The 12,067-nt window shown below is 33.9% G+C and overlaps 1 protein-coding gene across 10 annotated transcripts in view; it reads right to left on the bottom strand.

The window, feature by feature from the left end:
* The window catches only part of CLCN3 (chloride voltage-gated channel 3), a 102,726-nt gene that overhangs the window by 54,277 nt on the left and 36,382 nt on the right, over positions 1 to 12,067 (bottom strand). Inside the window, exon 1 of one of the 10 annotated variants that reach the window (XM_003950467.6) lies at positions 8,234 to 8,589. The exons of 7 other annotated variants lie outside the window; for them this stretch is intronic. In XM_003950467.6, coding sequence (XP_003950516.1) covers positions 8,234 to 8,312 — 79 coding nt within the window. In that variant the 5' untranslated portion in view covers positions 8,313 to 8,589. Of the gene's footprint in view, positions 1 to 8,233; positions 8,590 to 12,067 lie in introns of those variants that run through there. 2 more of the 10 variants (XM_009448567.5, XM_063809203.1) reach the window with 2 other exon arrangements.

Genomic DNA, 12,067 nt, shown 5'->3' with positions numbered 1-12,067 from the left:
CGGATGCCAGTGACTACTATTCTACTACCTAACTCTACTATCTCCTGGCTGAAAAACAGTAACAAAAAAGTCTGGAAAAAAGATCACTTTTCTTCCAGGTAGCCTAGAAGAGAAATTCCATGACTTTACTGCACTTTGAGGTCAGAAAGACCTAGAGTCAAATTCCAGCCCTGCCTCCCGTTAGTTCTGTGATCCAGCACAAGTTACTTATTAACCTCTTTGAGTACCTTGGTTTTGTTACCCACTTCTACTAGAGTATTGTATGTGGACTGGAGACAAATTATGTAAAACATTTAATACTATACTTGACAGATAGTAGAAAAACAATAAACACAAGCTATTATTTCTGCTCAAATATTTGGGTATTTAAAATTTCATCAGGAAAGCCACGTGTAGTGGTGCACACCTGTAGTCCCAGCTAATCAGGACGCTGTGGCAGGAGGCTATATCGTTTGAGTCCAGGAGTTCAAGGGAGCCTGGGAAACACAGTGAGATCTCATCTCTATTTAAAAAATAAATAACAAACAAAAAACAACCCCCTCCCACACACACAATTCAGCATGTTGCATTATATTACTCATATGACTAAGTTATAATATCGCTTAACCAGAAGACTAACAATATGATAAAGACAGCAAAAAAAAAAAAAAAAAAAAAAAGTCTGGCCAGGCGTGGTGGCTCACGCCTGTAATCTCAGAACTTTGGGAGGCTGAGGCGGGTGGATCACGAGGTCAGGAGTTCAAGAGCAGCCTGGCCAATATGGTGAAACCCCATCTCTACTAAAAAAAATCAGGCGGGCATAGTGGCATACGCCTGTAGTCCCAGCTACTCGGCAAGCTGAGGCAGCAGAATCACTTGAACCCTGGAGGTGGAGGTTGCAGTGAGCGGAGATTGTGCCACTGCACTCCAACCTGAGTGACAGAGCAAGATCCATCTCAAAAAAAAAAAAAAGAAAAAAAGTCTTAAAAATTTTGACAATGAGTTCTTCTACAACTGTATATTGAGCAAAAATCCTGTATTTTTAACAGATAACTTAATTCATTATGCCTGGTATGGACACAGAAACAAATTCCTAAAATGCATCATTCATGCATCTCATAGTTCAGGTATTACCAATACTGAAATACCTCCAGCAAGCAGGAAAAATTATCCAATTGATGAACTAAAACTGGCTTGCAACTTTCTTGTAAAAATAACTCTACTAAGAAGATTGTTTTGCCTTATTTTATTTTTTCCAGAGACAGGGAACTTTATAAAGATCAAGCAAACCTATGGAATACAAATCCATTATTTCCTAATATGTGTAATCTAAACATAAAGACTTAATTTACCTGTAGGAAAATTACTTAAAATTATTCATTATTCTTTTTCCAAGTGAGTAACAGTGGTTAAAAAGAAAAAAAAGTATTCATTATTCTTTAAAGAAATATTTTTTCTAGTGAGGAAAGAATAGTGTTTTGAATAAATGATGCTGGGACAACTGGCTATTCACATGCAAAAGAATAAAACTGTACCCCTACCTCACACCATATATAAAAATTAACTAAAAATGGATCCTAGATCTAAAGAGCTAAAACTATAAAATACAGCAGTAAATTTTTGTGATCTTGAGTTAGGCAGGTTTTTTAGATATGACATCAATGCACAAGGGACAAAAATAAAAAAAATAGATAAACTGAACTACATCAGAATTAAAATAATCTTTCCCATGTAGAGGCCACTGTTATCTAGCTCGTGTCTAATAATAACAGTAAGAACAGCTAATTTTAATTAACTTAATGTGTGCCAGACATTGTTCTCAGGACATTACATATATTAGTTCATATAATCCTCACAACAACACAATGTGACAGATATTATTATCTCTACTTTATAAATTTGGAAAACAAGGTGTCAAGAGTTAAACAGGCCCAAGGTCACACTGCTAGCAAGTAGTAGAACAGGGATTCAAACTCTAGCACTTTGATTCTCAAGTCACTAAAATAATTTCATTGTTGGTTTACATGTATACTTTAAGAAATGTGGACAACCTTCTCTCAGAGTAGGTTAAGAACTATTACGTGATGCCTTCTCCCAAACACATATGTATATGCACTTAGCCTTTGGACAATAAATACAATCTTACCCTTCACCATCACCATCCCTCTTTGCCTTTGGTTGCAGTCCACTTTTTCCCATATTATTTAAAATGCTGCAATACAGCACTGCTTTGCTCCCAGCACTCACATCCTTATGCTTTAGCAGAAGTTTATGATAGTAGTGCATCCCCATTCTTACCCTCAGTTGTTCCCGACATCTTATGCCACAGGGTGTACCTTTACCCCAGGTGTACTTACAAACAGGTTTTCAAACTTTTTCTTAGCTTTTAAAATGTTTTTCAAACACGAAGCGGAGAAATGTTTCTCACTGACATAGTATATAGATATGTACTTAAATAAAACCAAAGTTTAGTAAACAATGCTTACTCTTACTAGTTGGTATATACTGATATTTTATTTTGTTTTTTTAATCTTTCCTTTTAAAATACTGGTCACAATTCAACTGGTTTCATGATCAACATGTTAAAACTTGAAGTCTGACAAACACTGAACTAGAAAAATATAGGCATTAATAAAATTGTCTGCTTTCCCATAAATACAAATATAATTTTACCCACAAGCTTTCCACATATATTTGCTGAACTGAACTTAAAAAAAAAAAACAAAACACAACCTTAATTGCTGCGTCTTAAACTGAGCTTATTAGTAAATATCACAGTGACACTGGCAGGAGCCTAAGCCTTTTCTCAAAGGGGTTTATCCAAATAATAGTTTTACATGAAAAATGATGCATATAGTTATTTAATAAGAGTTACTTATTAGCTCTGTGATCAATCTCCAAAGATGTGAAATGGTGATCCTTGTCATTTAAGTTCATAATGCAGATTACTGTTACATAAGACACACATAAAACATATGAACCTTTTTAAAAAAATTATGGAAGGAAGAGGCAGAAATCCAAAATACTATGTATTCCTTCACAACCTATTTGCTTCTGTATGTTAAGAGCAGGAAGTCTAGCCCCAGATGGTTTTTTTTTTTTCTCTCTCTGTGACTCTACTGATAAGAAATGGCCATCCTGGTAAGGGAGGGGAAAGTAAACGTTCTAAGTTGATAGTGGAAGTTCCAGACTGTTAGCAGACTCCAAATCAAAGATTAAAAAGGTAATGGCAAGAATAGTGCCTCACATTTAGCAGGTGGTCAATTAAATGTCTACTGGGTAAATAAATAGCAAAAAAGAAGCATATGCTATTAAAATTTGTTCGGCCATTCAGTCATATTTAACTGTCTAAACTGCAAAGACTTGCAAGTTAATGCCAAATCCCAAAGAAGTTTACCAAAGATACACAACCAGGCAGCAGCAATACTAAGCCCATTACTCAATTCACTGTTTTCTTTTCTGTTCTGTTGCCACCTCAAAGTAAAAAACCACATCCTTAGTTAGAGATGATAAGGTGGATATTAAGACATCTGTGTAATTGGAAACAAGTTCCACATTCAATTATTATGTCTGCATATATGATGAGCTGTACAATACATGAATAAAAAGATTTATAAAATTTGCTAAATTTCATATTTCATAAATTTATAACATTTGTTAGAGAAACTAGAGTAAATCCATTTTATGACCTAATTAAAGTTGCAAAGGGCTACAAAGAAACTAGAAATTAAACGTATGTTAACTTAAAAACAAGAAACAAAACCTTAAAGTACAATTTAAGCTACCAGTCTCCTGCATAAACACAAAGCAGAAACCTCGATGCTGGGAAAATAGCCAAAATTACAAACTTAATCAATGCGGCAGGAAATCCGTTCACACTTTGAAATCTTGATACAAAGCATTTCTGACAAGCCATGAGATGGCATAAAATTAACCATACTAAAGTGTCAGCTATTTTTAGAAAATCAAGCTAGAGGTAGTAATATGAACCAGATTTTATTGAAGATTTGAAATTCAGATACTGTGGGAAAAGTACATTTAAAAACAGGCTTTGTTTTATACTACTGTTGTAGAAACAAGGAGTTTCTGACACCAAATAAAGAATCTTTAGTTGTTCCTTTAATTTACAGACACTTAGATGGATTAATTTTTAAGAAGAGGTTTAATTTTCTAGTTGGATAAAATATTAGGGCCAATAAAAATATAATAAGTATCTGAATCCTAAAATCATTTTACAAAGAGCCTGCAGAATGTCCCTCTGGCAATAAGAATATCATATAACACCTGGATTTTCAAATAATGTGCAAAAAATGATACTTTTCAGAGGGAAGAAAAAGGAACAAACCTCTATTATAATAGAAACCCAAAAAAGCTTTATTTAGATACACTGCTGAGCTAATGAATGTCAAGAAATAATTTCAGGGAGAAACTTGAAAAAATAAGACCCCAGACTTTTATTTCAATGGCAAAGCTACACTTTTTGTGGTTTAAGCCCATCATTAGTCCTCCAGGATCTGCCACTCTTCCAACTTCCACCTTTCTACACTACCCTCTCTACTGACTCACAACAAAACTGCCTTTGTTATACCAAAACTAATCCAAGAGCAACACACTAGGCATTTCCTCCTGTCATCGCATTTACTCATTTTATTATATCCACCAGCAATGCCCTATTGAGTCCCCTTGTGTATGTGAGAACAGTCTACTTTGATAACACTTGTCAAAAGGAGACTAATCTGTTCTTCCCGCAAAGTCCCAATTTGGGACTTTGGGGGAAGAAGAGATTTCTATCATTTCTATCATTCACTAGAAATTTACTAACTTCCACAGGATTTTGTCTGTGTTTAAACTTCTTATGCTTCTACCAGACTTAAAACACAAGTTACTATGAAGATACGTGTAGTGAGAAGCAGTTTAGCCTCATGATTAAAGTATGAGCCAAATATCTGGATGGAATTCTGACTTTTCCTTAACAATTCCTTACCTCAGTCTTGTCAACTAGAAAATGGGGATTATGACAGTACCTACTTCATAAACTTGTGATGAGGATTTAAATAATTTCATACACATAAAGCACTTAGAACAAGCCAGGCACAGTGGCTCGCACCTGTAATCTCAGCTACTTGGGAGGCCAAGGAAGGAGGGTTGCTTGAGCCCAGGAGTTGGAGACCAGCCTGGACAACATAGTGAGACTCTCCCTAAAAAAAAAAAAATTTTTGTTTTTTAAATTAGCCAGGCAAGGTGTTGCAAGCCTGCAGTCCCAGGTACCAAGGAGGGTGAGACGGAGGATCTAAGCCCAGTAGTTCAAGGCTGCATTTGCTATAATCACTCCACTGCACTCCAGCCTGGGTGAAAGAGTGATACCTCTCTCTTAAGAAAACAACAACAACAACAACAAAAACCCACTTAGGACAGTATCCAGCTAACAGGAAATTCTAATAAATATTAACTATTATTAATATTACTATTTTTATAATTCTCCACAGCACCTAGGAGTGCCATATGTGTGTGTATATGTATATATATACACATATACACACACACACATATATATACACACACACACACACACACACACATATGCTCACTCTGAATGAAACAATTAAATATTTAAATAATTGGTAAAGGCCCCTCATGGAGTAAATGGAGGCTCAGGCCCAAAAGATCAAATCCATTATAAAGGGTTGGTAGAAGAAAGAAATTTGACCTCTAAAACTACTTAAACATCTTGAACAAATTAAGAAGAAAAAGTGTAAAACTAACAGTCCAGATAAGCCCAGTCTTTTTTCCTGATAAAAAAGGAAGAGACATTTTGAGAGAGCTTGATTGTTTCTACATAGGAAATCTACCCCTAAAGATGGCTATTTCTGAAATGTCATCTTATTTTCTAATCTATCAATAGTATATCAAACTAATTCTAATTTGAATCTACTTATACTTCCAGACTTGACATTATTTACTTAAATAGGAAGCTTCACCATTTACCATCTCACCTTGAAAAGTAGTATTAAATTCAATTTACTCAACAAAGGTAATCCTTGGCTATAGCACTCAGGGATTTACTAAACAGATCCATGTTTACTTTACTGATATCCTTCACAATTTTATACTTTATCTGCCTCTTCACTATCAGGCTGAAGATCAATTTTAATCATTATAGTTTTGTTCTTCCTCACAGGGAGGCTGACTCAGTTTTTTCTATTTGTTAGCTGCCTGTCTCCATCAATTCCATTGTGTTGACCCATGGCTACAACAGGTCATAAATTACGGACAACAAATAACATCTTATGCATAGACACTAGGATACTACAGTATGTTTGAGGTAATATAGTACAGTCACGCAAGCCTAATAACTGACTTATCTCTACTACACATACACAATGTTACTTTCAAATAACAATGACTTATATTAATAGAATAAGTCTCATCAAGGGATAAAGAACCTATTTGAGCTGCCAAGAGTGGGACTGATTTAGATCCTAAGCAAGATTCTTAAAGGATTATTTATGAAAGTATAATAGAAATAAAAAGCTTATGTTTAGGTAATATCAGTAACCATGCCTACTCTCACATAAGTTTTGACTTATTTCTTATTATTTGCATATTTTACACTAAGACAGTCCATAAGTAAGTTCTGTCAAAGACTGTTAAGATTCACAAAAGGAATTTAAATTTCTGAAGCCCAGGTATTCTGATTTATCATCATTAACAACCAAATGTTGTAATAGCATGAGGAAAATACAGTCTGTCTTGTTTTACAGTTTAATTACTGATTAGCAAATAATGTGACATTTGAACAGTCACTATTCATTCACCTTGCTTCCTGTTTAAAGAACTCCTTACCAGAAAACTGATAATCAGAACATAGGAAATAGAAGAATTTATGATCGTAACATTAAGAAAAAAAATTTAAAAAGCTCTGGGTGGTGTGATTACAAGAAATTATTTTCTTCTTTATGCTTTTAGATATTTCTTCCAAATGTTCTAACATATACATATACACATATATCAAAATTTTATTAAGAAGGTAACTCTGTAAGAGAAAGCACAATGTATGTAACATGATCCTTACACAGCTTTTCTCAAAATGTAAAAAGCAAGTTTTTACTAACTACAGAATACTACAAGATAAATAATGCTACAACTGTTCAGACCCTAAAATAGTGTGTAGCAGACACAACGCAACCAACAGACATTTGTTGAATACATTATGATGTTTAAATTATAGTGGAACTTAATACTAAAAAAAAAAGTGTTATCAGAACACAAAGTATATTTTAAATAAAGCAGGCTAATTATATTAGAAAAACATTATTAATTCCTTATATACTTACAAATAAAATTTGGGTTAAATCATAATGTGAGTTTATAATATCATGCAGTAATTCAAACTAATGTGGCTCAAAAATGAAGTAACATAAGCTAAGAGATTTTTCTTGAAGTTCAATTTTTTTCTAGGACAACAAATGTCAACCAGTCTGTTTTTCGAATAAGCAATTTAGCAAAAATGAAAAAAAGGGTAGTAATTAACACGCAATTAATTTTAAGGAGACTGAGGAAGTGCCTGCCAAAAGATTTACAGGCATGCTGGGTGCTCTTCTGCTTTTCACAAACCAATATTATTTTTTCTGACATTTAGTCAAATGTGTTTTATCATATCAAATTTCACAAGATACCTGTGGAAGACAATGTAGTATGTTACTCAGCCGAAATACATATTAAATAAAAAGTATTAATATAGAAATTATTCATCTTTACTGTCATTTTAAAATGTTCTAAAATGTAGGTAGAGCTTTTGCTATAAATTTACTTTGTGGTGTAAAATCTACATGGTAATTGGCAGCAGCTAAAATATAATGGTACATAGGCACCTGATTTCTCTGTGTAAATTAAAGGAAATGTAAATTTTCTGAAGGAAGAAAAACATTACTTTTTAGATGCCAACCAACACGACTTTAGTTGGCTGTAAAAGCAGATTAATTCATTTTCAGAGTTAGAAAGAAGATTTTCATGCAGAAGATGGAGTCGGAGCCCGACGTGATCTGAAGCAGTACTAATCTGCACAGAGAAAACAATCAGGGATGGCTACATAACCATTCAGAAGGTTGCATTTTCCCCTTACTAACAACCCAGGGCAACTAAACAACGTACTGCAGTATTTAAAGGACAAACGAGAACCAGTTTAAGCTAGAGGACCGCCCAGCCGCATGCAAAACATACCAACAGAGAATTCACAGCAAGGGGATGGTATTACCTCTTTTATGTAATTCCCTCAGGGGAATATTGTCTCCTCCCCCGTCATAAGGCAAATAAGGGTCGGAAGAAGCATCCATGATTAGAATTTTTAAAAAGAAGAAGAAAAAGAAAAAGAAAAGCTTGCTAGCTTAAAAAGAAAGTGACATTTCTTCCATCCCTGCTGCAGCAAGCAAGGGAGATGCCATATTTGATGAGGTTAGAACTGTAGTTCGACTCGCTGAAGCAACTGGGTTCTTCCACAGTGGATGATGTCATCAAAGGGAAATTATTGCAGCCTGGTTGCTAGTGGCTACAATCTAGCAAGGCTTAGAGGCGGCACAGCCTTCTTAATCAGGTCCTGCTACGTATGACGATGACTAAGCTCCAAGTATAACACACAAAACTGGTTTGAGAATTTTGAAACACTCACAATACAGCTTCGGTAGCATCAGTGGTAACTACAGTAAAACAATAGAAACATTATTTCTTTTGGTTTTAAGATAAATATAAAGGGGAAAAAGTAATACAGAGATGTAAAAAGGAAATTTTGAATGCAGACAATGCCCTTTTTCATTTCTAATGTAGAAAAATGAGAGCAGCACTCTAGTAAGTTTGTGTGGTTTTACGAGAGAATGTACTAGTTTTATACAGTAATGTCATGTGAGTCATAGCCATAAAAAAACTACAATATGCCAAAGGTTTCTCAAGAAACTTGGTTCTAAGTCTATTAAAAATAAAAAAATACTCTATAATACAGCAGCCTTTCATTGAGGATTTAAAAACCGAATAACTGAAGAGTTGAATAGTGTTTTATCCCACTCACCAATCTCTTCCAGCAGCTTCTTGTTTCCTTTCTTGAAGGAACTAGCTAGTAAGACATTGTAGCTTTTGAGGAGAAAGAAAACTATCAACGTACTAAGTAACTTTACTATTGTGTGTGTCTAAACTACGCAAAAAAGAGGTTTACTAAGCAGAGGACTTTCCTATCTCTACTAGCTTCCTATTTTATCTCATAAGGGTTTTGTGTTTTTAACTTTTAGCAAAAATGTGTCTCAAAGTGAGGTACTCAACTGTTCTAGAAATTGTTATAAAATTCAGAAATTGTCTCTTTAATAGAAATTTTTATGAAGTTCAGAAATAAAGCAACTTTCTTGTTTAAAACTGTCATTAAAAAAAAAAACAAAAACCGCACAATGCTTATTGAAGATCAGAGTTCAATATTTTATAGCTACCTCTGAGAGGATTCCTCTAGACTGGGAGATTCTCCTCCTGAAATGCCTGTTACACAGTGTCACTAAACAACAACAACAACAAAAGGTGTTGTTCATTAGAAGCAATTCCACAGAACTCAAGGGTTCTATAAAATTTGTTTTCCTAAAGTATCGAATGAGACAATCTCTAAGGTCCACTCGAACTGAAAGTGTTTACATGAAAATTGGAGGTGAGAGAAGGAAAGAGAAAACTCAGAGGGCAGTAAAGAGAAGAGAGAAATTCTCTTCAATTTGTGGAGTACTAAGTTTTACTTATTTGGGGTCTTTTTAAAAAACTGTATAGGTTAAGTCAAGTTTTTATATTTTAAATCTCAGATAAACAGAGCTTCTTATAAAAATCTCACCTGAAATTTGGGAGACAGGGTTCCAGGAAAGGAATATAGACTAGAATTACTGCCACAGGAATATTCTATCTTATCCTGATTCTAGCTATTAAAATTTTTGATAGGATAGTAGGTGATTTTTTCCTTTATTTTCTGTATTTTTCAAATATTCTTGGCAATTTTTTCTCCTATGCTCCTTCCTGCACACTGAGCCAATAGGTTTTTAAACAAGGAAAGCTTTGACAAAGGCTAACTGTACTAAATTAGCTCAATGTACATATAATTTTTCTAAATATATAATTGTATGGCATTTATAAAGGATTTTGTTTTTATACCATTCATGTTCTTATATGTCTTTACATAAAAAATGAAAATCTATCCACAAGTTTTCCCAGTATTTGTGGGCACTCTCTTAACTTGTTTTTCCTGATCTACAACTTGATCATAAAGAATGAAAATGACAGTCAGCACTCACTGATGGGGGAAATCCTCCCGGTAAAATAAATACTGACAATGCTTCATATTGTAAAAGTTTTGTAGCCATATTTGAATTATTTTTAAAGATAAACAATTGTGTGTATATATAATATATATCTATATAATTATATTTGTATAGAATTAAGTTTAGAATAAAACACATCAAGCCCTTAGCAATTGTTATCACTGAGACATAAGGTAGAGAGGTTGAGGAGTACATTCAGTGTTTATATAATTCCACACTGTTTAAACAAATATATTACTTTTGTAATAATAAACCTAAAAATCTTTAAAACTTCAGAAGTAAACACATCTCTTGTGTTTATGGGGTCCACAACTGCCACTTTCTTAAAGTAAAAGAATCAGTACACAGGTTAAGTCCAATCACAATTTAGAAAAGCACAAGGTAGACTGGAAGGTGTGGCAAAAGAGGACTTTGACACATAAGAGGACTTTGATAGAGACTTTTTATTACCATATTAACAAACTGAATTACAGTCAGGGTGGAGCCCAGATAGAGAGAGAGCAGAAGACAAATTCAAGAATTCCTAGGCATAGCTCTGGAAAAATGCTCAGGATGAATTCTAAAGAACCAAAATCACAAGTAGCACACATGAAGCCATCAAAATTCAAAAGAAGTTATTTTTACTTTCGAACGCACCCTCAACTGTAATCTCAACTTGATGTGGAAATCTGGATAAATCACAACCTCTCTGGGATGTCTCTGTATCTACAAACCAGGAAGGCAGAATAGATGACAATAATATTTTAAGAGTTCTACCTTTAAGCCCCTTGTAACAGTAATGATCTGAGTACTTAAATTTTAAAACAATAAAAATAAATTTTAAACAATTTTTTGCCTTTAAATCTACCAACTTATAGAAAATACAGGAGGAGAGAAACATGTTAAATGATAGCTCAAAAATGTAATCAGGAAAAAACCAAACTAGGAAACAAATGACCTGTTTTCTTCAACAAATACAATTTAGTAAGGAAAAAGGGAGAGAGGGAAACCTACAGAATTTTTTTAAAAAGACTTAAAAGATACAGCAATACAATTTTTTAAGAAACAATTGGGGAAATGGGAAACACAAGATATTTGATTTTAAGGAATTATTCATATTTTAAAATAATGACCTTTAAAAGAATCTTAATCTTTTAGAAATACACAATATACATGTATATCTACCTACCTATATAAATGACACAATGTTTCAGATTACAACATAATTGAGGGAGTAGAAATGAAACAAAATTGGCTATGAATTGATAATTAATTAAAGTAAGTGACCAGGATGAAAAGGTACACAATATTCTTCTCCATATGTTTCCATGTTTTAAAATTTCTTCCATAATGAAAAGATTTTTTATTTGTATTTATTATTTTAGAGACAGGGTCTCACTCCAACGTCCAGGCTGGAGTACAGTGGCATGATCATAGCTCACTGAAGCTTCGACCTCCTAGCTCAAGCGATCCTCTCACCTCAGCCTCCCCAATAGCAGGGAATACACACGTGTGTGCCACCATGCCTGGCTAATTTTTTAATTTCTTTTTTTGTAGAGATAGGTCTTACAACGTTGTCCAGGCCCACCCAACACTGTCCACTGCACCAAGCCAAAAAGATTTTTAGAAGAATGCTTATAAATAAAATCACTTACATGAGATAAACATTAATAAAAAATTACAACCTTTACCCCTCTAATTAATAGAAGCAGGTTAAAAACTGTAGTTTACAATCCATCAGTATGGTTGTAATATGGTTTGGATCTGTATCCTCACCC

This window comes from Pan troglodytes, chromosome 3 (genome assembly GCF_028858775.2).
Source record: "Pan troglodytes isolate AG18354 chromosome 3, NHGRI_mPanTro3-v2.0_pri, whole genome shotgun sequence".
NCBI lineage: Eukaryota > Metazoa > Chordata > Mammalia > Primates > Hominidae > Pan > Pan troglodytes.
Note: the sequence above shows the minus strand (reverse complement) of the source record. Positions and strands in the feature narration are given on the sequence as shown.